The sequence below is a fragment of the Amphiprion ocellaris genome, chromosome 3 (genome assembly GCF_022539595.1).
Source record: "Amphiprion ocellaris isolate individual 3 ecotype Okinawa chromosome 3, ASM2253959v1, whole genome shotgun sequence".
NCBI lineage: Eukaryota > Metazoa > Chordata > Actinopteri > Pomacentridae > Amphiprion > Amphiprion ocellaris.
This window is the reverse complement of record NC_072768.1, coordinates 33,483,904-33,510,319: the sequence shown is the minus strand read 5'-3', so window position 1 is coordinate 33,510,319 and position 26,416 is coordinate 33,483,904. Positions and strand designations below refer to the sequence as shown.

The following is a 26,416-nucleotide window of genomic DNA, read 5'->3' as shown; positions in this document are numbered from 1 at the left end:
CATTATTGCATGAAACAACAGCACTCTGACAAGACTGAACTCAGTTTAAAGTCATCTAATATCAGACACACCACCTTCATCAACATATAAAAGTCTGGAACACAACGTCATCTTGGTCATAGCAATGAAAGCTAAACCTTGTATACCTGCTGTCAAACTGTCCTCTGTAAACAAGTCAAACTCAGTCCACTTGCAGCTGCATATAAATCAAATTTAAATACAATCATAGCTGGAATTTGACAAATCCAAAAGCAACAATGGCTGGTTAACATGTTACCGATAACAGACTGCTATGGTAAAATCTGTTGCAAACGTGACTCAGAGAACCTGCATATATAACGCTAGGATGTGGCACAGTAACTGGTAACACTGCCGCCATATTGAATCATCATATGTGAATATATAGGCCGGTAAAATAAAGTTAGGCCTAAGGTCAAGCTCTCTGCCCTTAGTGCCTTCGTTCTGGAGATCTTTTGCGTAATAGAAACTTGTTAAAAGAAATATTTTCCTTCTACATGTGATGAGTTGTGAAATATACTTCGTCACCACTTTAAGGCACGATGTTGACAAGTTTAAGAGTCCAGAAATGTTACCTTGGATAGCGTGAGTGGTTTGTTTTCACCATGGTGAGGAACTAAGTAGTAACCTGGATGTATGGAAACACCCAGATGACCTCCAGTCCTCCATCCAAAGAGAAGCACTGGTTAATTAAATGCATGTCACATTTTAGAATTAAGCTTCTTCTTTTGGAATGTTGTACTTTTGGGCTACTTGTGTGTTTTATGGCCACCCCTGTCACGGCTAAGTTTAAGCACCTAACTGAAGACACCAAAGCTAGGAGGCAGAGGAAGAGTTAAAAAGGGAGTGTGTTCTACTTCAGCAGGAAAAAAGCTGGAAAGGACAGCAACAACTTATGACTGAGGCTTGAGGAGGTTGTTTGAAGCTTCGGGTGGGGCGAGGCTGAGAATGGACTCCCACAGAGCAGGGAGATGATAAATGGTTCAGATGTACCAGGCGATTTGGGAACAGAAGCTGAGCAGCTTCTGGCAGAGTGATACTCATGAAATGCAGAACTCCGGCTGCAGTCCACCTGAGCTCTGCATTTGTGCTGCAAGGAAGCACAAAGACCCAGCAGGAGGGCGGAAGAAACTGACTGCAGGCAGGGAAACTGAGGGAACGCCAAGCACCTGTAATCATTTGTCCAACCCAAAGGGCAATACACATAAGCTTCATTCAACCCTGTAACTTACTTTATAGCTCCAACTGACTTTTACAACATCCGGACAAATTGACCTTAAAATAAGCATGTTCACGTTCAAATATCCAAATGATCAGGGTGAGGGTTTTTCTTTTTCTCTGTAATTACAGGATACTCAGTTTTACAGTCAATTTGCATCCCCTTATGACACGTCCTTTTTAAGAACAGCACAGTCGATGTTGATTTCGGACCCACATGTGGGTCAGTCTGGTGTAAGGGGATCAGGATTAAACATTACCTTTGTTCGCAAGGCTGAACATGTTGAACATACTTAAGATGCGCTCACAAAGGACAAACCAGTGGTTCCCCTCGCTGCCAGAGTTTATCATATGTTACTTCAAGATGGGCTCAAACCAATACTTAAGCTCCCCTGACACCCTGAGTCTGCCCCATTAGTGTGTGAAGTTTTTAGGTCAGCGTAACCTTTTACTCAGGAATGCTTTATGATGTTAATATACAAAGCACACTGATGGAAGAGTCAAGAATTTGTGGCTTTCAAATGCAGATGTCCACTCATGGAAACAGTGTGTTTTAGATTTAGGTTGCAGCTCATGTGCGCTGAATGTATGGAAATATAATGCAGCTGTAACAGCAGACAGCATTGCATTGTTTTATTTTGCCATTTGACTTTCATTGAAACCATTTGAAAGCAACATTATAGATTCATCGTCTTGAACTCACAACTTGAGCATGTTTGGTTTCCTTATTTCATCAAGAAGGTTCAAGATGGTCCAGCTCTCAGTGGAACTCTTTTCGATGTAATTGTTCCCCACAAAGGAAACACGACCAATGGAAGTCCAATCAGTCTATTACGTGACTGTGAATGTTTTTGTCTCTGTCGGTTGTCATGTCAAGGAGGCTTGTCCAGCGTGTTTCCCTGCCTCCTCCTTAAAACGTGCTGTGAAGGGATCCAGCTGTGCAACAGCCCTGAACAGCGTCAGTGGGAGTAGAAGTGTTCTGCATGTGGGATGTCATTCTTAACATTGTCACTGGACGTGTTAACAACAGGGTTAACACAGTCGTTTGAGAACACATTATGCAACCTGTACTTTCGGAATTGTTCAAGATGATAGGCTTGTGGAGGCATGACTGCTGGCGGATTGTTGATGTGTACTTCATGTTACCACATCCAGCAACAATAGATGCGATATCATACAGTACATGTATTGCATTGTAAGGGGAGCATGTGAACATTTGCATTGAACATTTTAAGTAATCTCAGCTGTGCGCTGCGTCAGTGTCACATTACTGAATGTATTAATATGCACTTCAATTTCATGGCATGTTGAGAAAAAACAACAACAAAATAAAAACATGCCTTATTCACTTCCTGGCCAAAAAAACTGTCGCCACTTGGATTTAACTTCTATTGGATAATTACTGCAGTGATGAATATGTTTCAGTTGCAACAACTTATTTAACCCTAGCTGATGCAGTGAGGAGCTTCTCATTTCTTAAACAACCATGTGGGAAGACATATCCTGTGGTCATGGAAAGGATGTTAATCTGTCTCAGAAGGGTCAAATTATTGGCCTGCAACAAGCAAAACTACTAAAATCGGGTTAAGAACCGTCCAACGAATTATTTAAACCTGAAGGATGGTGGTGAACCATCATCTTTGAGTTACAAATATGGTCGGAACAAGCTCTTAGATGATCATAGGAAATCAACAGTAGAACTCATGTCTATGTTTAATAGTGAAAGTAAGAGCATTTCCAAATGCACAATGCGAAGGGAACTCGTAGGATTGGAACACAAAAAAAAAACATTGATCAGTGCAGCTAATCATAAAAAAAAAGGCTTCAGTTTGGTAGGTAGCATAAAGATTCTGGAGCAATGGAAGAAGGTCATGTGGTCTGATGAGTCCAGATTTACCCTGTTCCAAAGTGGTGGGGGCATCAGGGTAAGAAGAGAGTCGGCTGAAGTGATGCATTCATCATGTCTAGTGTCTACCAGCCTGTGGGGGTTTAGGGTTATGATCTGGGGTTGGTCAGGTTCAGCAACGTTATGTTCCCTAAGAATGAGGTCAGCTGACTACCTGAAGATACTGAATGACCAGGTCTTTCCATCAATGGAGTTTTTGTTCCCTGATGACACGGGCATATTCCAAGATGACAATTCCCGGATTCATGGGGCTCACATTTTGAATGAGTGGATCAGGGAACATGAGACATCATTTTCACACATGGATTGGCCTCCACAGAGTCCAGACCTCAGTCCCATTGAGAATCTTTGGAATGTTCTGGAGTCGAACTCTCCCATCATCAATATAAGATCTTGGTAGAAAATGAATGCATCTCTGGACAGAAATATATGCTGTGACATTGAAGAACCTTATCGAAACGATGCCACGGCGAATGTGTGTTGTTCTCAGAGCTAAAGACGGTCCAATGAAATATTAGAGTGTGCAACTTTTTCTTGGGACGGGCAGTGTATTTATTATGTGTGCCGGAGTTACTGAATGTGGATAAAGAAAACAAAGGTGAAAGTGTTACATGTAAGTTTAAGAAAGTACTGCGTAATGTCTTAGCTATCGGATATGATTGCAAAGTGTATATTACTCTCACCTTGTCATTGTACTTGTTCTGCAGCAGACCCATGGAAGACATTATTGTGCTTGAAGTGCTGGCAGACAAATGGCTGCAACTGTGTAGGTCATAGACATATGGGAACTGTGTTTAGTAAAGTTTCTTGGCAGTTTTCTTCTTATTTCTAACGTCCTCTGCAAAAAGATGCAGTTTGGCAAACACTTAGCACGTCCTGGTGTCAGGAGATAGCACATCAATAGCACATCAAGGCACTTTGTGTGTAATCACTGCATATTTTTTTGCTTTTTACATGTCATTTTGAGATATGGAGTCATGAACAACCTTCCCTTGACATTTCACATTTCACGGCATTAAAATTAACACCAAACGCTTAAAACGCATTGACATGACATATTAAATGCGCCTCGCCTGGTGTGTGATATCATGCTGCAGAGCACATTGACCTTCTGACCTGACATATTGAGCCTGATTTACACAGTATGCAGCAGAAGTGAGTACACCCCTGTGCAATGGCACTTACAAGTTAAATTATTCCAAGAACTGTATTATTACTGAGTTGAAAAGTACAATGTTTTCTCTTATGAACAATCAAAAACAAATGCTTTTGAAAGACTGTATGGAAAATCCAGACCACAGAGAGGAAATTCAGTGTATCAAAAGTGAAAACACCTGTGATTTCAGCCTGTTTGCTTGAACATGGCTATAAAATGACATTTAAATACCAAAACTTTCTCAGTTTTGGTTTCGTCCATCTGCATGTCTGCATCATGGCTCCACATAACGTATGGATTATCCAATCAGAGTTTCTGTTACAACTCAGACAGTGTGAAAAAATGCATAAAATCAGCCCGTAGGGATGATTTTGTGCATTATTATGCAAAACATGCATTGTGTATTTTTTTGCTTGCTCTTTGGCACTATATTGCAAGATGAAACTTTGCTAAGCACATTTGTTGGTCAGATGAGAGAGATACATTTGTTCAGCTCAGATGGAACCCAGCATGTCTGGCAGGAATCTGGCCAAGACTGCCATAGTGGATGTATAGTCCTAACAGTGATGCACGGAAGCATACGTGCCAAAGGTGTTGGGGAAATTACATTTATAGATGGCACTATGGATCGCTGTGGATGTTCCAAAATGCTGACCGACAAGATGTCTTCCAGCCAGCAGAGCTTGGTAGAAGAGGAAAATTCCAGCCTGATAACAATCGAGAGCATGCTGCCAAAAGCTCACAAGAATTTCTAAAGAAGAAAAAACTGATATCTATGACCTGGCCAAGTGTGTCATCTGACTTGAATCCAACAGAACACCTTTAAGGTATTATGCAGAGAAAAGTAGAGAAACACAACCCCTCCACCGACCAACAGCAGAAAGGAATGGCAGAATGTCTGTTAAACTCATCAGCCATTGCTATACCTTGTGTTTCCCAGGCATGCTAACATACTAAGCTACAATGGTTAACATGTTAAATACTGTTCCTGCTAAACATCAGCATAGTATTTTCACTGTTAGCATTTAGCTCAAACTGTGCCTGTTGACTGGCTGTTTGTCTTATTCTATGATTGTTCACATGTGTGTTGAAGTTATTGTGGTCCAGACAGCAAAGTAGTCAGAGCACTGCATGATGTACAGCAACTATAGGCTACTAGACTCTGGCTGTTCTGGATTGTTTTAATTTCTGCTCTATCTACCGCTGTGAGAAAAACCTGTTTTGACCAACTGCTGCATTCAGGGAGCAATCTGATCCAGCAGAGCGAAACAGACTGAAAATCTTTGCCTCAACTGGCAACAACACTAACTGAAAATGAAATGAATGTTACACGGTACAAAGGAATACATTCAGGCTCACACACAAAGATGGACACAGTCACAGGCAGTTGCTTGCGTATAGTGCAAACTTGTGTTGACATGTAGGTTCAGATTTTTAACGTGAAGCACATACACCATCTCTGAATCTTTATTTATTAAACTCACGAATATATCAAGGTATCTCTGTATGTGTGTCAGTCAGTCTGTTCTTCACGTTTCTCGATATCCGTTAATCTGACCTACTTCTGACTTGACAGATTTATTACTAGAGACCCGAGAAAGTGCAGTGTTGAATTTGAACTCATTTGGATCAGCAGCAATTTTCGAATTATAAAGAAGGAAACATACAGCTGCGGCGACTCAGATATAACAACATAATCGATGACATCAGCGATGACTGTGCACGGTTAAAGCATGGATTCCTCCCAGAGACTAAGCTTCAGTTAAAAAACCCACAATCAGCTACAGTGTGGGAGCATTTTAGATGGAGACCAACAGTACGGGGTTCTGTAATCACTGCTGCAAGTGAGGTGAAAGCATCCCATAAGGCGGCACCGTCCTGGTTACCATTTGTTCCCAGCCAAGTATGATACAGGCTATTAGAATTATCAACACCTAAAACATGTTCTGTTAGTAACTGTCACGCTGAGTTTTCAAAATATTTCTTTATCATGTACAAAGTAATTTCTGCTGTTTTGGTAATGTACTATTAAACCACACATCATCTCATGTTGTTACTCAGCCATTTTATATTTTCTGATTACTTCAACAGCCACATGTGAGTAAAAAAATTACTTAAACTGTTGTTACTGTCTCTAAATCATTTTACTGATCCAAAGAGACATTCGCCAATGATTATCTCAACTATGTAGTACTCCCATGAAATCACTCCATGTCATAACCATTTTTAGTTTGAAGTAAAGTACTACTGTATAAAAAAAATATTGCCTCTCCAGCTCAGGGAAGGAGTTGCTTTGACTTACAGCGTGAATCCAAATGTTTTTAACCGCAATAATGAAGTGCACAGTGAGAAACTGAGATATCCGTGTCAGATGTCTGAATTTACTAGAGCTGATAGTTCCACAGACACAGCTGTGACTGTTCAACCCAAACTAATGGCCTTTCTTCCATGTGTGGCTTGTGCATGCTTCAGCTTACAGTAATGACTGTGAGGATCTGACAGTTTCTTTCTGTGCTCCTTAAACTGAAAGACTTCCAGATGGTGCAGCAGCACTTTCACTTAAATCCCTGTGAGGAAGAACACAGGCAGCAGCATGACACACACACAAGTAGGGTAGATTCAACAAGACTTACGCTTCTTTTTATAGAATGTGGAATAGTCAGTGGTAATTGTTTTATGCAGATTTCATTTCCTACTTTGACATAAAAGTGGGACAACATGCACTCAATTGTTGAATTAACCACTAAGGATGTCACAACAGCAGATATTTGGTTGTCGGTACTAAGGCCATTGGAATGCCACAATCCTCAATACCGATTTAATATCCAGAAAGTAAGTCATTCAAATATATTTAGCATATCAACACAAACTCTTGCAATGCTGCACACGCAGTATGCTCACCCTACATGTACAACATTTATAGTAGCCTACTAACTACTAACAGATGCTAAATGTCATAACTTGCAAACAATAATATATATTGTTGTTATATCAGAACATAAACTTGAATTTTCACAGCGTGTTGTTGAAATTAACACGATTCTTGGTGTGGGTGTTTTTGGATTGGTTTTTTTTTTTGTTTAGTTTTTCTACAAATCTCCAGTACCTGGCCACTTTCCACTCCAGTAACTTTGGGCAGAATGTTTACAGAAACTGCCTTGTAATCAACCCTTGTAGCCTTTCTGTTTCCACTTTAGATTCCGACAGCTCTGCCTGTTACGTCAACTCCAGATGTGCCAAACAACAACAAACAGTAGTTACTGGTCACAACTCCAGTTCTATGAGTACATATGAAATGGAACAATGGAGCGTTGGTTGTGTTGAACCATATGGTGGAGACACATTGAAGAGGGTGATGTTAGATAGGAGAAGACATCAAGAGAGCAGAAAAATGCTGCTTCTTTTCCTCTTGGAGTTTAACCAATCAGCATCAAGCCCTACACAGCAGTATTTCATGGCCACTCAGAGGTATTTACCCTGGATTAGGTACTTCTTTCTGTCCTGAAAATGTCCCTCAAAGAGGCTCTACTGGGGCAGGTGTTCTGGTCGGAACACGCACAAAGGTTTTGTCCGCCCTAAAACGGATTGCAAGTTCATGCAGTAGAAAATTAACTTATGGTAGCTCAGATAGAACTGATAAACCATCACATAGTCAGAGCTTTGGCATTGACTTGGGCCGAACAGTTAATCAATTTCAAATTAAAATTGCAATCGGAAACTATGCAATTAGGTTGCAAATTAAAATAAACTTTATTTAGTGCAATAGACAAAAGATTTGAACTGTTGTCAGTAGGACAAATTCATGTTGCCCTTCTCTTGATGGTGTCTCATGAAGCGCCATAAGAGATTTTAAACCTACTACAGAGAATATTGAATTAAAGCTTGACTTACACTGCAGATCTAATCACAATTGCAAAAACTGCAACTCAGTATTTTCTCCTGAAGCCCCATTTGGTACCAACGCATCTCTCCTCTCTTCTGCAAACTACGAATGTTACAGACTTACTGGTTAATAGAGTATCCAGTAAGTCTGTAACATTCATAGCTTGCAGAAGTGTTTAAATTAGCTTGACTGAGCTGTTGTTGCTCCTGGTTTGTTGGTTGAATGGAAAAAAAATGATCATATTTAACTCTGAACGTTTAACCCAGCAGATTTATTATATTCACTATCTGTATTCGTGGTGCAATGGGTTGGATAGAGTGGTAGCTACAGCTATAGCTCAGCTCTACTTGAGGTTTCTGAGTGATTCATCTTGTGGTGCAGCAAGATTTCAGAACAAATCAACTTCATAAAAGATGTGTAGCTATCGTGAGAAAATATCTTTTCTACAGTGGATATTTTTTCATGATAACAAGCTGCAGGTGAAAAGGCTTTTTTTGAGAAACGATGGGAGCAATGGAGAGTGTGGGAAAGAGGTGAAGAAACGTGTGCAAGCAGGTTAGAATGGGTGGAGAAAAGTGTCAGGTGTGATAAAGGAGTATCAGCAAGAATGAAAGGAAAGGTGCAGAAAACGGTGGTGAGACCAGCGATGTTGTATGGTTTAGAGACAGTGGCACTGAGGAAAAGACAGGAGGCAGAGATTAAAATGTTGAGGTTCTCTTTGGGAGTGACCAGGATGGAGAGGACCAGGAATGAGTACATCAGAAGGACAGTGCATGTTTTGATGTTTTGGAGATAAAGCCAGAGAGGCCACACTGAGATGGTTTGGACATGTACAGAGGAGGGATAGTGAATAGACTGATCAGACATAACATTATGACCACCTTCCTGATATTGTGTTGGTCCCCCTTATGTCATCAACAATGCTCTGAACCATTGGACCAGGACCAGAGGACCCCTCAGGGTGTCCTATGGGGTCTGTCACCAGGACGTTGGCAGCAGATCCGTTGGGTACTCTGGGTTGTGCAGTGGGAACTCTGGGAATCAAACTTGTTCCGCTGCATCCTGTAGATGCAGTGGAACAAGTCAGAATGGGGTTTTTGGAGTTTGGAGGTCAAATCAACATCTTGGGCGATTGCCATGTTCCTCAAGATGTTCCAGATTGGTTGATGTTTTGTGATATTGTGAGGTGCATTTTCCTGCGGGGGTAGGCCAGTGATAGTTAGGATTGTTGTTTGCATGAGGCAGCGTGCTTGTTCTGGGACAATGTCTATTTGAGTGTCTAAGTCTCATCAACATGGACACCATAATCTAAGGTTTTCCTGGAGACCGCCACATAGCACCAATATGATCAATGTTATTCACTTCACCTGTCAGTGGTCATAATGTTGTGGCTAACTGGTGTATATCAGTAAAAGGAAGCTGAGTTATGAACTCCCAGGCAAGAGACCAAAGAGGAGGTTTATGGATGTAGTGAAACAGGACATGAAGTTCGTTGGTGTGAGATGAGAGGATGCAGAGGATAGTGTTAGATGGAAGCAGACGATTCGCTGTGGCAACCCCTGAAGGGAAGAGCCCAAAGGAAAAGGAGTCTTAAACAGGTGGGAAATAATTTAGGAGAATTCCTATTTTATATAAATGATTTGTCTTGTCTTAATAGGTATTTGTCAAATGGTAACAAAAGAACATGTGCTTAAGTCAAGCGTAGAAATGAAAAATAACTCAATGTGAAATATCGGAGCTATTCCCACAGCTCCGAGAACTTCTATGGGTGATCATCCATCTCTAGTTTTTGTTGTTTTTATATTTTGTTTTCAGCCAACATATATTTGGGAAAGAACCTAAGTCTGTTGTAAATCCTAAATATCTTGCTTCATGCTGAGGGCATCTCTGTGAGTGTCTGAGGGTGAGATGATACATGAGAGGCAGCAACAAAAAGTAAGATGTCAGTGTATATACAGTGAGTTGCAATATAAAGTCCCCACCGGCTTTTTCCTGACAATATTAGCATAGGCAAAAAATTACATGATATTACTTTTTAATTTTTTTTCAGTGTAAGTGATATACGATTTAAAAAAAAAAAAAAAAAAAAGCACACACACAATACTGAAACTTAGTCCATCAGAATAATTTGAACATTTCTGCAGCCACATAGGGCTGTTCAGCAGGGAGGATAATTTCTCCAAGATGGGGAGGTTTTCAGAAGGTTCTCTGGACAGGAAAAAAGAGGTTTTTCCGACAACTATTTTAATATATGGACGATTACATTATATAACCAGAACATACACAACTGATTTTGTATTTCTGGTTTAAAAATTTGTTATAGATGCATCATTATGCCTTCATTCAGACTCTTTAATGAGCTTGCCTTGAATTTAAAAGTGAAATCAATGGTCATTAGGTTGTCATTTTGAGTCTTCTGGGACAGCAGTAATTATTTAAACAACTTTCTAATTGTCACGAAGCAGCACAAACATGTTACACAAACCCTCAGGAACTCTTGCAGGTTAAACTAGAAAAGCACTCAGAGAGCGCAGTACTCCGCCAAGGCTGCTCAGTTGGCTTATCATTTCCAATGGATGAAATCTTTATTAAAAAAATTACCTTACGCTGAGCACAGGCACGTGTGATGCATGTGCATGTTATGTATGGATACAGAATTGTGTGTAAATTACTCTTATAAAGGTTTGTTGACCAGTTCATTACTTTAGGCAAGCCTTTGTTTTGCTAGTGTTAAAATAACCATTCCCTCCAGGCTTTTATTTTGAAAGCATATTTTTAATGTTGCGGGCTTTTATTTTGTCAGCATTCCAGTGGCACAGGAAGTGTTTATGTAAGAAGCAGTTTCTTGACATGACGAAGACGCTGCCGAAAAGTCACGTAAAGATGAGAGAAAACGGTTCCACGGTGTTGCTGTCTAGCTAAGAACATGTATAAACTTATAAGCACCTAGCTGGAATGGGGACAAGCTCTTATGGTGAAAAAAGGAGTGAAGGACAGAAAGATGAATTTGTGTTCAAAATAAGGCTGATGGCTGAATGGAAATAAAGGCTTTGTGAAACATCAGGAACTTCACCATTGTCTGGCTGGGGTTTGCTACATTGCATGATCTAAATATGTAGAAGGCAGCAGGAACTGATGGGACTCAAAAACCCCCCACAGTTTAATCATTTGGTCCTTGTATGATTTCCAACTGATAAATCACAGTCAAAATTTGTAGTAGGATCGCAATCATGTGATCGTCAGACAGGTAGGCCAAACTGGCACAGTGTTCTAGTCATGGTTACAGCTACACCGTGCCGATTATAAGCCGCATCACTGCCAAAATCTAATCACTTGGCCTTGTGTCATTTCTAACCTTCACTGAAAATTTCATCCAAATCCCGATCGTCACATAACTCTGCCACTCCTTGGCAGAGTAATAACACTAACATAACACTTTTAGGGCCAACTGACTCTGAAAGACTCACTACAAAGAGAACTGTAATAACAAAGAACAATTTAAGCTAGAGTATCGTAGAAGTAACTCGTCCAGCTGGACCAAAAGTTACCGGTGTGATATTTTACCGTTACTGTTCTATTTCAACTTTTCATAATGCTCTGAGGTGGAAACTTTAGAAAAACAGGCTGCTTTTCAAGTTTTTAAACCCTTCCATCAGTGATTTCTCTCTGCTTCTTTGAATCCTTCCTCACATCTAAAATAGAGCTGCGTGATATTGGAAAAAAATGCTTTGAAATAGGTCATCAAAAATGAGCAATGCTTATCAATTTTGACTGAAATTTAACATTTTATCATGGTAAATTTTTTAGCTATATCACTCAGCCCTAGTTGTGTCCTTTTCTTCAACTGTTACTGTGGTTTGTGTTGCAGGCTTTGGTAAAACTGCAGTTGTTGTTGTATCGATAGGTCTAGCAATGTGTCTCACCAGCCTTGTAGACTGACAGTGACAGGCAATAGGACTGTGTGCAAGTGTGGGACTGCCACATGCAACTTTCTTTTTATAATGAGTGCTTGTTTTTTTTATTTCTATCAGAATGTAAATAGACTTTCAGCAAATATAACAAAAAAAGCTTTTGGAATGCATGAACACACTCAACTGGTAATTCAACATTCTCTGAAGAAGGCAATGTTGCTGTGGTATGCTCTACATTTGTCTTCAAATATTAGAGAAACCCCAGTTTTCCAAACATAGTTCCCATAAAAGGCTGATATGGAAGCTGACGCACTGAGCTTTAGGTTTTCTAAGGGTTCTAAGAGGTACTATAGGGTAGTTGTCCACTTTACTTGGTTGGTTTTCCAACTTTGGATGGGACACAGATGTTTAATCCTTATGAGTGATCGAATTTCTGTAGTCTTCTCATTATTGGTGAAAATTTTCTGTCTGTTACTATTTGTTATCCTGTTTTTGCTCCACTTTGCCCTCACCCTAACCAGTCGAGGCAGATGACCGCCCTCCCTGAGCCTGGTTCGGCCGGAGGTTTCTTCTTAATAATGAGGAGTCTTCTCTTCCCACTGTTGAGTTTCTCTCTATAATATAGTATTTTAAAGGCTTTCCTTTCTACGTTTAGTGTCTGAAGATGACATATGCTGTTAATTGAAATCAACATAATGCTGAAAGCTGTTTAAACTAAGTCCTGAATCCTAAATGACAGACATTTGATAAATTGTGTCATGATATACAATGGTATGTCATGATATATAATGGTATGTCATGATATACAATGGTATGTCATGATATACAATGGTATTCCAGAAGATAACCAGACTACAGGATATGCTGTGGGGCATTTCTTAATCACTCCAGATCAGAGACTCCTTGCAGGGAATTCTCAACTGTAGTTCCACTTCAGAGCTGCCTGACACTATCCTCATAGTGTTTATGGATTTGGTCTCTGGAAGTTGCGTTGAGTGACTTTTTCCAAGCGTTTGACCCAGTCACTGATTAAGATTGACACGATTAGTCTTAAAACACTGCTTACGATCTGGAGGCCATCTGGTGTTGAATCAGTTTTTTGTTTTCTGTAGATAAATGGATTTGTGTCGGTGTACATTTTACCAGTTTAGTGTGAGGGACGGGACATCACGTCTTTTATTTGCTACAGGAGGTACTTTAGCAGCTGCAGCAGAGCTATGAAAGAGTCTTTGTGTTTCCATTTTTTGTGGAGCCTTAGCCACACCTGAAGAGCTGAAGGGATGTCTGAATGATAACATAGTTTGGATTTCTAATATGAAGTTCAGCAGAGTCATGGATATGGAGGCCTGAAAACACATCTAAATCTAAATACTGACAGGAAAACGACTGGTTAAGCGAAGCCAGGGTGAAGCAGAAAAGCTGAAAGGAATAGTAGGAAAAGCCACAGACAACTGATTAAGTTGAGAGTAGAGGATTTAGAAAAAAACAAATCATCTTGAAGTAATTTAAAGAAATATGGAACTTTTTGTTTTTATTTGATTGATACAAAATGATTTGCTTCGTACCGTACACCAGGAAACTGTCAACATAATCGCTTGTTTGAGTAATGGTGGCGCCTGCATGTGTTTTACTGGAATTATTTTCAACACAAAATAAAAGGAGTCCATAAAAATCTGACTGTCTCCATTAGAAACACGGCAACTTCAGCGTTGTGTTCAGATGTGTTAAAAAAGCTCTTGATGTTTTCTTGACAACTGACATCTTCCTGTTACACAACTAATATCCAGAAAAACTAGTGCAATAAATGTTTGATACTTGGAAGCAACAATTAAAAAATACAGTGAATATAGATGAGCCCTGTATCAAAATGTAGGTACAAATAAGACCTTTCATTTGGTGTAACTTGATTGACGAATCGCCTCTCACATGTGGTGATATGACCGTGAAGTTTCAGCCAAAATGCACTTTTTGTAGGTTTTCTGTGGTGGATTAGAAAATAACAACATTATGATATTTTCTAGTATATTTATTGTGACATGAAAACCTGAAAGACCCAGATGGAGTGGATATTTTGAATAAATTAGACATTCTACAATTATGGGGGTGTTTTTGAAAGGGGATCCATCTACATAGAAAATAAAAGAATATTAAAAAGAATTTTTTTAAAAAGCGGTTTGAATCCCATCACATATGGTTTTACTGGCATGTGAAATAGTTTTTTGGCTTCACCATCCATTCTGTAGCTGGAATATTTCCATACATCTGATGTTGCAATGCTTTTTGCAAACATATCTTTCGTTACAATGTTTCTCTACTGTTCTTGGCTCATTTCACTGTGCACATGTAAACCCTTAAATCTCAGGAAACAATCTTCTATGCGGCAGATTTCTCTTGTAGATTAATCACGGAAGATAAGAACCGTGCGAGTTTTGTCTGAAGCAAAAAAAAAGCTGTAGCATGATATGCATTATTTCACGTTGTTCTTCCTGCAGTGTGATTTCCACATACATTTATCACGAACACAAGTCCATGAGGGTGGAGATTTGGACTACAATACAGCAGCATATGCTACAAATATATAAATATTTGCAGCATATGCTACAAATATATAAATATATTTTGGACATCTGCACAACACTCTGCTTTGTGAAGTTAATCTGATCTCTCTGTTTCTGCAGGCCTGTTTCTGATAGCTCCTGTTCTGATGGCTCCAACGCTGGCCAACATGTGCAGACCCCTGAAGACGCTCAACGACAGCCTCAGCCACCGGCGACGGTACATGGTGAGAGAATGATGACATGTTTGCAAGCATGAGGTGGATGTCCTGATGTCTGGGGAGGTCACACTGTAGCAGTGGATGAAAACTATCCTGACCCTCAAACACAAACATTAACTTTAGAGGTTCGCCCTTAAATAAATGCCCTGTCACTGTATTTGTGCAGGATGTTGAAGTCAGAGTCAGGCAGAATTACCTCTGACTCACTGCAGCCAACTGGACACGAATAGGAAACATCAATAATAATAATGGTGAAAACAGCAATTATTTTACCACAGGAAGTCTGTTCAACTGGTTTAATTTAAAAGGGCGCTCCCTCAGATTAGTATTCCGCCATGAAGTTGGACCAGGTTGAGATATTCTACCTTGTACTTCCTACTTTGGGACAAGCTCTGAAAACACTTGTTCCTACAATTTCCATGATGGTGTTGCCTCTTGTTAATCACTTGCTGACTGGTAAACATGTAAACATGGTAAACTAGTTTCTGGAAACAATTTGTAGTCTCCAAGCTGAGATAATCTTGATGACAACACTGTGACTGAGTCAGGTAATTGTCTCACAACTGTTTACTAGTTTAGTCACTGTGATGTATAATATCAGCTGAATGTGGCTACAAATGGTCATTTTGAGGTAATAACTCTCCAGAGCATATAAAATATAATTCAGTGTTCTTCATTTGTTTTTTGTGCAGAATAGCTTGAAAAAGAAGCATTTATTTGTTAAAAAATACAGTGCAGTAGTGCTCCACAGAGCACAGGGTCAGCCATGATGAGATGCTGATAGAATTAAGATCCTTTGTCAAGGGCTTGAATCTCCAAAATTCTAATCACCATCTGCCCACTGAATAAAGTTGTTTAGAATGTAATGTCATTTAGTAAACTAGAAAAGCACTCAGAGAGCGCAGTACTCCACCAAGGGTGCTCAGTTAACGTATCATTTCCCACGGATTAAATCTTTAATAAAAAATGACCTTGTGCTGAGCACAGGCACGTGTTTTGCATGTGCATGTTATGTATGGATACCGACTTGCGTGTAAATTACTCTTATAAAGGTCTGTTGATCAGTTCATCACTTTTGGCAAGCCTTTGTTTTGCTAGTGTTAAAATAACCGTTCCCTCCATGCTTTTATTTTGAAGGCATATTTTAAAGGTTGTGGGCTTTTATTTTGTCACCATTCCAGTGGCACAGGAAGTGTTTATCTAAGAGGCGGTTTCTTGACATGACAAAGACACTGCCGAGAAGTCCGAAAATTCACATGGAGATAAAAGCAAATGGTTCCACGCTGTTGCTGTCTAGCAAAGGATGTATATAAAGTTAGAAGCAGGTAGCTGGAATGGAGACAAGCTCTTACGGTGAAGAAATGAGTGAAGGACAGAAAGGTGAATTTGTGTTCAAAATAAGGCTGATGACTGAAATTAACGTGTCTGGCTGGGGTTTGCTACACTGCGTGACCTAAATATGTAGCGGACGGCAGGAATTGATGGGACTCAGAAACACCCCAGAGTTTAATCATTTGTTCCTTGTATGATTTCCAACTGATAAATCACAGTCAATTTGTAGTAGGGGGTCGCCCGTATAGCTCAACAGGTTAAGTGGGTGACCCATGTACAGGGGCTGGTCCAAATCCATTAGTCCGTTTTTAAGTAATGTTTCACACAGGCAGGCAGACTCACAGACAAACGTATGACAATTGTCACATAGCTCTGCCATTCCTTGGCGGAGTAACCAGAAAAACACTCAGAGAGCGTAGTACTCCGCTAAGGCTGCTCATTCCTTGTATCATTTCCAACCGATAAGTCCCGATAAGTCCGGTGGATTTGTAGTAGGATCACAATCATGGCAGCTGGCATAGTGTTCACTTGTTGTCATAGTTACAGTGACGTTGTGCCGCTATCTTGCAATGATACAAAATTCTTTAACAAATCCGTGGATCCAGACTATAACTCGCATCACTGCCAAAATCTAATCAGTTGGTCCTTGTGTCATTTCTGACCTTCCCGGAAAATTTCATCCAAATCCATTTTTGAGTAATGTTGCTAACAAACAGACAGACAAACCAACACCAATCATCATATAACTCGTTTGCATTCCTCGGTGGAGTAACAACAATTGAGAGATGAAGTTTGATTGATCAAAGTATTTTGTGGCATTTTTTCCCAAAAAAGAAGATACTTGTCTTTGTTTCCTTTGTAATCTTACATGAAAGTCACGTTTTACACTGAGAAACCAATATTAATTCACCAGTACAACAATATTGATGTCGTCTCACTAATAGATCAGCCACAACATTACAACCATTTGTCTAGTACTATATACGTCTGACTTGTGAAGCGAAACAGCTCTGACCTGTTGCTGTTTTTCTAATGGTGCCTCCAGGGACTCCAGACTGTTGACTGGACTGGGATCAGGCTGGTGCTCTTTGTCGTGTTCCTCTAGCTGTTCATGTGCAGTTTTTGTAGTATTGGGTGGCTTACTGTTCTGGTTATGGGGGCCATTGGTCTCAATGTTTAAATATCCACATAAGTACCAGGACCCAAGATTCCCCATCAGCACATTGCATTACATAGTGGTTGCATTGTATTTTATGTTCACTGGTATTCACTTCACCTGTCAATGGTTTTAATGTTGTGGCTGAACTTACTTAATCATTCATAGAACAGGATATTATTATGGCTTCCTTGTGTTCAATAAAAATGTTCAAATTTGTGTGTTTTTACCAGGAATAATCTGAAAAGTGTGATTGTCCATGTCACAACTCACCAGTTTCTCCAAAGCATTAAAAAAGGTCAACTGAGAGTTTGGTTTGTGAAATGTATGGGCTAATTTATGTCTCTCTCTTCTTCTTTGCATTACAGAAGCACAACTTCCCCATCAACTACACCATCAGGGTTCACCACAAGGAAATCTTTAAACTGTCAAATATCAGCAAAATGGTAAAAGTCACGACTCTGCTCTTTAAAGCTTGATTTATTGACTCACTTCCTATTCCTGCCAGAGGACATGTTGGAGGTGATTCCTCAGAGGGCCACATTTCAAATCTGTGACTTTAATGCATCAGTCAAACGTTTGGATGCATCAGACTTATACCCTGTATTTAGAGGCCTGGTGTTATATGGTGATGAAATATTAAAATACATTTAGCATCTGTTGCTTAACCTTTTTTTTCTTCTCTTTCCTACATCAGAGGTTAAATGTAGAGGAGTTGGATGACCTGGTTCTCCAGAGGCTGTGGTTTCAAGTCAACCAAGGCGTGTTAAAAAAGGTAGGAAAAGCTATAAAATGTTATTTAAGCCCACTTAGGATTGTGATGCATTTTACAACCAAAGCAGCCAAAGTATAACAGACCGTGTGGCCATTTACTATGTGGCACAAATCAAACACTGTCTCAGAAAATGAGATTTCTAGTAAAGGTGGACATGAAAGTATGACTGTGTGGTATTATACTCTAGTATTAAGTCATGTAGAAGTGTGTATGTTTATTTTTTAATATGAATTTGTTCATGGGGTGTTCTGAACACTGACAGAGTGGACAGAGAGCACTAGTTACTGTCCTTTTAGCAGTGAAAGAGATTTATCTGGTCAAATAGACAGAAAATAAATAGAAAATGTCAGAACTGCAGCCTGGGAATTATGATAACTCCTGCATTTTGATGAAATGTTCTCAGTGTCTCACTTAATTTCAGTTATACATTACTCATTCAGTCCTTTTTGTTTTATGGTTTGAGCATGTGTCTACTCTTTTCTGATGAACTTATCCCTAGTTGTAAGCCTGAGAGAGAATCTTTAGGTAATTGAGAATACGTTTCTGGGCACGTAGACAGCCTGCAGGAGAAATAAACTTTAAACAAAGGAGATTTTTCTTGTCCAACTTCATATTTACTTTCAAAATTGTCATTAATTTACAAAAGCTCTGTTTTTTAAAAATGCCATCCTATGTCTTACTTCATATGCAAATTTCACACAAATAACAGCAGCTTGTAAATATGCGTAAAATTAACAATCTTATATTATGGTACTTTGTAATTATTCCATATGAAGGAAATCATGCAGATCTGTATGGAATTACTTTCAGCTTCAGAGCATAGTTTCCTAATTCAGATTTTGTCATGCTTTCCTGTGAAACCCTGCCATCTCTTTCTAAAAGCACCTGCTCAGGAGCAAATCTGCTCTGCTCTTTCTCAAAACCGCTCGGTTGTACTCTGCTACAGAGTTGCTTCCACAAATGTCCTGTGCATAATTTTCTGAACTCAGATCTTCACGGAAAACCCCTATCAGAAGTCCCCAACCAATAAAATGTCATGTGTGATGTTAACCAATAAAATCATCACTTCCTCCTGGCAGACATGCTCGCTGCACTTCTTACAGTCCTTGCTGGTGGTTACTATATAACCAAGTTCATTTACACTGGCCTTGTTTTATGTACTTGTTGTCTTGTGAGCCTTTTGGAGTTAATTTATATACTAATGTCCATATTTATGTACTTCCAATGTCCAGTTTTACTATAATAGCTACAGATCGTAGCAGCAGTTGCTCAGACAGTCCCATGTTGGCAACCACAAAGAATCATGAGAATATTAAAGTCCAAATCCAAGGTATTAAATGAATGATTCTCTGACTGTTGTTCAGTTGTTTTTCAGATGGATTTGTGTGACCGAGAACATTGTTAGGATGTTGCTCACAACAGGGAACCATGACAGAGACTCCTGTAGCGGTTAATGACGTCCTTTAGTGTTCATCTTCATATAAATATGCAAATGCCACCCAAAGCAGCATTTTTGTAACTGTTTGGTGGATTATGAACAGGATCCACTGCAGCCCATGGAACCACTCTGTTAAACTGACATCACTTTCCCAAGTCCTGCCGCATAATTTTGTTGTACTATAGTAGTAGCACATCGTGTTCCTGTCATCTCGCTGCAGGAAAAAGCTGAGCAAGTTTTTTTTTTTTTTTTTACAGCCTCCCTTATGGACAAATATAACATTATATCTGGGTGCAGAAATTGTGTAAGTGTCACATATCAGTCAATGATGGGCTAAGGCCAGTGTTATCCTATCCATGTTTGTTGATCTACTTTAAGCGCTCTACAAACCTCCACACACAGCCTAATATTTGTAGGAGAAGTAGTGTGAATTTGAAGAGTATGTGTGGGAAATTGGCATCCAAACAGACTGGAAAGTTAGCATAATAGCAAAAACTATGCAACTTTGCAACCGTCGAAATGTGGGTGACCAGTGATCGGTCACCCACATTTTGCCTTCAGGTTAAATGTGTGTTTCACATGACCTCAGACTGGAATGAAACTTGTCAACGTCCTCCAAAACCTCAAGGCCTGGCGCTCAGGTAATCTCAACTGGTCGAGCGGGTGACCCATAAACAGCATATAGTCCCTGACGCAGTGGCCTGGGTTTGTTTCCAGCTCACAGACCTGCAGCCCATTACTGCAGGTCTTCCCCACATTCTTCTCCCTACTTTCCTATCTGCCTCTCTACTAACCTACCTAATAAAGCCAACAGAAAGGCAAAAACCTCAGCTCCTGAACCCCTGAAATCCTGCACATGAAGCCTGCCAGCTCGTTCAGACAGTCCCGTCACACCCCCATATCAAACTCCACACACTGCTAACACTTATGGAACACACCTTTTTTACCGTGGCTTTAAGTTTATTCTTGTGTTGCGTGCCTGCACATGCCGCTCGGCCCCACCTCCACCCCCAGCATCCACCTGTAGCCTGTGAGGCTGGCTTCTTCCTTGGAATGTAGCATTGTTGCACCCTGCTGAGTTGAGCTCAATGTTTTATTATGAGGAGTGACAAGGCCAGAGTCTAGATACCAAATGTTAATGCTGTCCATGCTCTGGATGTGCAAAATATTCCAACCGCCTGAACTTGGGTTTGGTTTCTCTCTCGCCAAGTCATTTGCAATCACATGTCACCAGACCGGACATCTTATGGTGACTAATGACAGAATTCTTGATATGCACTCTTCACCTAACAGTTATTCAGACCTGTCTGAGTTGCTCAATACATCACCACCTCCTGCAACACATCAGAGCAGCTGTTAGCAGATTCTTGGCTCGCGACTAACAATTCACAAAGGATTCAGCTTGAATGCATAAAAGTGCAGTGCTTTTAACGCTCAGTGCTTTTGCTCCCCTTATTCATTGTGGACCAATTGTTCATTGCCTTATAGAGTTCTGCACCTCTATGGAAACAGCACAACCATGGCTAGAAGTAGAGAGAATCCAGAAATGCCTTTTTTGTCATATGATGCAGTTATAATGCCACAAATATAAAGAAAATAAAAAGAAACTTCTGTTTTCCATTTTCCAAATACTGAAAAATACTGGAATCATCATGTACATTTTTCAAGTGTTACTGGAAAAGAGTAGTGGCTCTACATAGTATAGAATTTTTACTTCTCACATTTTTACTTTGCTTCCATCCAAGTCCTATTGTGTTGACTTTGTCTAAACACAGCCTGCAGTTCAGCCCAAAAGTCCCTGAATTTGTGTCAAGTGACTGTTGTTACAGCTGAGTCACTAATATATTCTGAGCTGCACTTAGAAGCACAGATTTTTTTTCTTTATTACTATTATTATTATTATTTATTTATTTATTTATTTATTTATTTATTTTACACAGTTTGGTTACTGCAAGCTTTTTATTTTGGGCAAAATTTTAAATGACACATATCGAAAGAAGTTATTACATCAGCTTAGATTTAGTTGATTTTCCCAGACAAAACCGAAACACACATTTCAAGTTTCAGTTGATATATGGTGTAATTTTGGTTATTTTGGGGTTCAAAGTGTTATTTTTCATTAATATTTTGTCTGTGAACATTTGGAAAAGATGCTGTGCTTGAGTCAGGAGATATTTATTTGCCAAAGGAACATGACCTTAGTTACGTAACTGAACCTACTGTGGGAAAATGGAAAACAATGCCTACCTTTCACCTACTGGGCTTGCAACCTGAGAGCGTGGCCCTGCATGCTGCAGTTTTCTGACAGCAGGAGGTTCCTGTTCCTTGCTATTGTTTAGCCATTAGGGAAACAAGCTTCTTAGATGCTGTGGGGGTGATAATGAGATAAGGTGTTGGGCTTCTTTTGATTGTGGCCAGCAGTTCAGCCTTTATTTCATAAATATAAGGTGAATGGCAAAGCTTCCCCTTGGTAAACAGTCCAAAACAAACACCAAACTCACTCAACAAGCTGCATCAGTTGTTAACCCCACCACCACGCTGAAATCAGCCCTGAGCCTTAACTTTCTTCCCTCACACACCCTGATCTATCAAAATAAACAACTGTTCTCAAATTCTTTCACATGCATAGCACATTAAAGCAATTACAGACACGTTGATACTTGCAAACACTGCCAGTGGATATACAATACCCCTCTTTCCCTCTGTTTTTTTTTTTCAGGATCGGTGTTCACATTTGTTAGTATGGTTTGTCAGTAACACTGACAGAGGTGTAAAGCTCATAGTAGTGTGATTAAAGTTCCCCATAATGGTCTTCTTTTCTGTCACATTTTTATTTGATCCTGGTTGATAGGTGCAAGTTACTCAAGATTGTATTTAGTTTTGTCTATTTATTCCAGTCATTTACAAAGATTGGAGGATGGATGGTTTGTTTTCTGTCATCCAATTTATCAGCACATCTGTAAAGGTGTAGTATGCAAAATTGTGAGCATACTTACAGCATTAATATGGCAACAAATAACTATGTTCTATATAGTTATATAGTGGAATAATGGCGTCCTTAACATAGAGTGAGGTAACACACTCCCTTTGTGTGTGTTGTAATGTAAGATTTCCTTTTCCATATGTTGACAGCAGGTCCAGCCATCAAGTATCTTCACAAATGTTAGTGCATGTGAAGCCTTCCCTTTGTAACTGAGCCTCCCGTACATATAAACAGACTCAGAGTGCCCTTCCACACTGCACCTAAAACACAAAAGTGCCTTGAAAAAATCTAAAATTGGTCATTTAATATTTCACTCCCACTGTGATACCATTTTTCAAGATAATACACACTTTAAGTATTGGAGATTAGCTGTAGTACCTGGTTGTGACACCAAGTGGAGCCTTTTACTGTTTCATACTGTAGTGACCAGAGAAGGCAGGCAGTTACATGTTGTCAAGCAAAGAGCATTATGGATGTTTAGCTAGTATAGGGGCACCATGACAAAGCCTTCTGTGATGCCTAATGACCACTGACTGGTACACATATGTTAAATCAAGCCGGTATTAATTGCGACAGCTGCCTTTGCGGCCTGCATCATGTCAACACAAGACAAATGTCCAGTTTACTCACTTTGTAACATAAATTGATCAGTTGTTAATTGTTAATGCTGCATTTATGAAGAATATTTTTAAATTTACGACACCTATGTGACCGCGGATATGATTAAAATGTTGGGCTTAGGTTGTGCCAAGACTGATGAGTTAAGAATTGATTTGAACATCCCTGATCCCAGTCTTAAACTGTGGAAACAGACATGAGCAGACAGCATTTGAGAGACATAAATTGAAGAGAGTGTTACTCGAGTTGACAACAGCTTGTTACAGCCATTTAGTGTATTTCACAGTGCTAGTGCGGGCTAATGGTTATGACTTAACTGTTTGTGTTACATCTCTTGTACACAAACTTCTCTGCTTGTAAAGGAAACGTTGAGGTTGGGGGATTTGTGGCTAACGTGCAAATGTGTTTACTCTCTCATGCTGTTACTCTAGAGACGGTCAGTGCCTCTAAATGTTGCACACAGAACCTTTAATAATGGAGCCATAAACTAAACCAGAGCTAAATTTTTCAGATCATCCGGGTTATGCCAGAGAGACATCCTTCACGTCCATACACCGCCGAGTTGGAAAGACGCTTCAGGGATGCTGAGGGAGTCTTTGTGGAGTCCCATCCTGCTGAGGTAAGACAGAGTTCACATATGTGCACCACAGCTGGGTACAGATGGATGATAAATTTTGCTCTTTGTAGACAGCTCAAGTTTTTATTTTTTATGAGCTTGTGTAAATTACCTCATAGAAGCCATTGAAATCACATTCTGAAAAGCTCACAATGAAAGAGTGATTTATCTTTTTTGACAGGGTGACTTTTTTTTTTTATAGAAGCACCTTAGAATGCTTGACGGTCCTTTTCATGTGTGTGTTTTGGTGTCCAGGTGTTCCAGCAGGAGCTTCCAGACACAATCCAGGACATTTGGGATGGTTTGACAGAGGAGCCTGACAGGGTGCCAGACTCCAGCTGGCGGTTTGCATCCCCAAAATCCCTCTTGGACAACTTCTGCCACACCATGTTCTGCCTCTTCAGCGAGTGCTTCGCCAGCACAGAAGCTCCGCAGGACTGTAAGTATCTAATGCAAAACCCCCAGAGACACTCTAGGCGAAACTTTTCCTTATCACAGGCTGTGTAATGAATCGCTTAAAGCAAAGAGTCATTCATAAAAAACACCACCCCATATCAGCATTTTAATAGATTTATTACACTGAGGTGACATCTGGCAGAAAATCCCCAGGAAGCACATTCTGTTATGTCAAAATCTTGAAGCCAAGGGGCCACCAACATTTGTTTTTCATCTACATTTTGAAATAGCCAAGACTTTGAAGCCATGGTCTGCCTCAGACGGAATTACATATTTTGTGAAACTCGAGCATCTTGACTTGGATGTGCATTCTTTGACATCACATGCAGATTTGTCTGTCAGGAAGTGTTAGATCAGATGTAACACAAACAGAATTGAGTTGGCAGTCAGGACAGTATACATCCATTATTTTTGTTTCTTCGCCCTATTATGTCGGGTAGATGTCTTTTTTTTACCCTTGGTCAAAGCATAGGGAAGCCTTTGATGCTCTGAGTCATGCCTGAGAAGTTTGCAAAGCCACTTCGATGAGTTTTCTTTCTCCAGATTCCTACAGAGTCATGAATCTGCTCACAGAAAAGACATTCACATTCAGAAACATTCCCTAATCAAAATCTAAGCAGCTTAACAAGAGATTTAGTTGTAGGAAAGTGTTCTGGAGGACAACTGGGAAACAAATTTAACAGGCAATTTCATCTTTGACAAGCTTCCTTTTCAGTAGTGTGACGCATGCTGAAATAACAAGTCTCTAAATGTAAAAACATGTCAGTCACAGTAATCAATGTTTCATATTCACCATGCAGCTTTGGTGGTCTTCCAGATTGCTGAGGCAGGTTCAGCTGTACTTTTTTCCAAGAGCTTTGGCCTCTAGATTTAGGGCATGTACGACTATCCAAAGGCAGCCGTATCAGGACACGACCGCATGTTCCTGTTTGAGAGACCCCAACATATGGTGACCAAACTCGTGTGAAGGCATTCATCAAAATAAGTAGTGCTACACTGTTTTTTGCCTCATGTGACCTTTAGTCCAACTCAATAGATCCCTACAAGAAGGATTTATTGCGAAAACCAGCATCTAAAGTTCTAAAGTTACCTTCAGTATCTGTCTTTTATATCATATTTCCATGCAGTTATCAGATAGCAGTGGGTTCCATAAGGCACAGACATTGTTCAGAGCAGACACATTTCATTAATGATGGCTCAACTCCATCAAATGTGCTAGTATGTAATGACAGTGATACAGTTTGTACAGTACCAGCCCTGTGAACTTTTGCACTTGATCCTTGCAGAGCAGTCTGTTGTACATGTCACCCATTTGTAGATTCACTACCAAGCGGCAGTGTGTTTAAAGAACCCATGAAAAGCTTTTAGAGCTTTTCTCTTTCCTTTTGAGTGTTGTAGCTTATAAAATCTAAAGTCAGCGCAAAAGGGAGTTATGCTCTTCTGCAGAAAACACTGTTTTTTACCTGCCTGAAAGACCTTGTTTGAAGTCCAGCAGTACTTCCATTTTTTCTGTACGTCACCAATGAGCAGCTTCTTCACAGTCCATTATTACTTCCTCACTTCCCTGTTCTATGTTCTACAGCACGTCCAACCGCACAAATATGTTTGTGGCTGTTAGTGCATGTGAGTCCCTCTCCTTGAAACTGTTGGGCCTCCCAACATTTATATACAGGCAAAGGGTGAAAGGGCATCAAAAACAGGCAATACCATGTTAGCAAGCAGACAGCATTGTGGTGGTTAAGCTAGTAAAGTCCAGCTGTTTCTTTATGTATCTAAGTGTCACCAGTGAGCAGCGTTTTCACAGTCCATTATATAGTATTTCTTGCTAAAGCCGCCTCTGCTAGAGTTACATCGGTATGCTCATCAATCTATATTAAGGTATGTACCCAATGTTGCCTTGCTTTTGCTGGGAAAGCTGACCAATTAAAGTGGACTGGACTTTTCGTGAGGGGGGTCTTAAAGAGACAGGAGCTAAAACAAAGGGTTTCAGTCAGCAGGCGAGAAAAGATACTTCAATAATGGCCAGTATAGGATGTGGTTTTTGACCATTAAAGCCTGCAAATGTATTTGAGTAGACACCAAAATTAAAATTATGAACCTGTGACTGTGCATTAGATGGGCTCTTTAAAAACGTGGATTGGGTGTACTAGTGGCACTGGCTCATAGCTGCATAT

At 39.9% G+C, this 26,416-nt stretch overlaps 1 protein-coding gene across 5 annotated transcripts in view; it reads left to right on the top strand.

The window, feature by feature from the left end:
* The window catches only part of il34 (interleukin 34), a 51,888-nt gene that overhangs the window by 16,024 nt on the left and 9,448 nt on the right, over positions 1 to 26,416 (top strand). For all 5 annotated transcript variants that reach the window (XM_023282335.3, XM_023282340.3, XM_035953776.2 and 2 more), the window contains exons 3-7: positions 14,771 to 14,874; positions 17,725 to 17,802; positions 18,054 to 18,131; positions 23,682 to 23,789; positions 24,042 to 24,225. In XM_023282335.3, the coding sequence (XP_023138103.1) occupies positions 14,771 to 14,874; positions 17,725 to 17,802; positions 18,054 to 18,131; positions 23,682 to 23,789; positions 24,042 to 24,225 (552 nt within the window). The remainder of the gene's footprint in view (positions 1 to 14,770; positions 14,875 to 17,724; positions 17,803 to 18,053; positions 18,132 to 23,681; positions 23,790 to 24,041; positions 24,226 to 26,416) is intronic.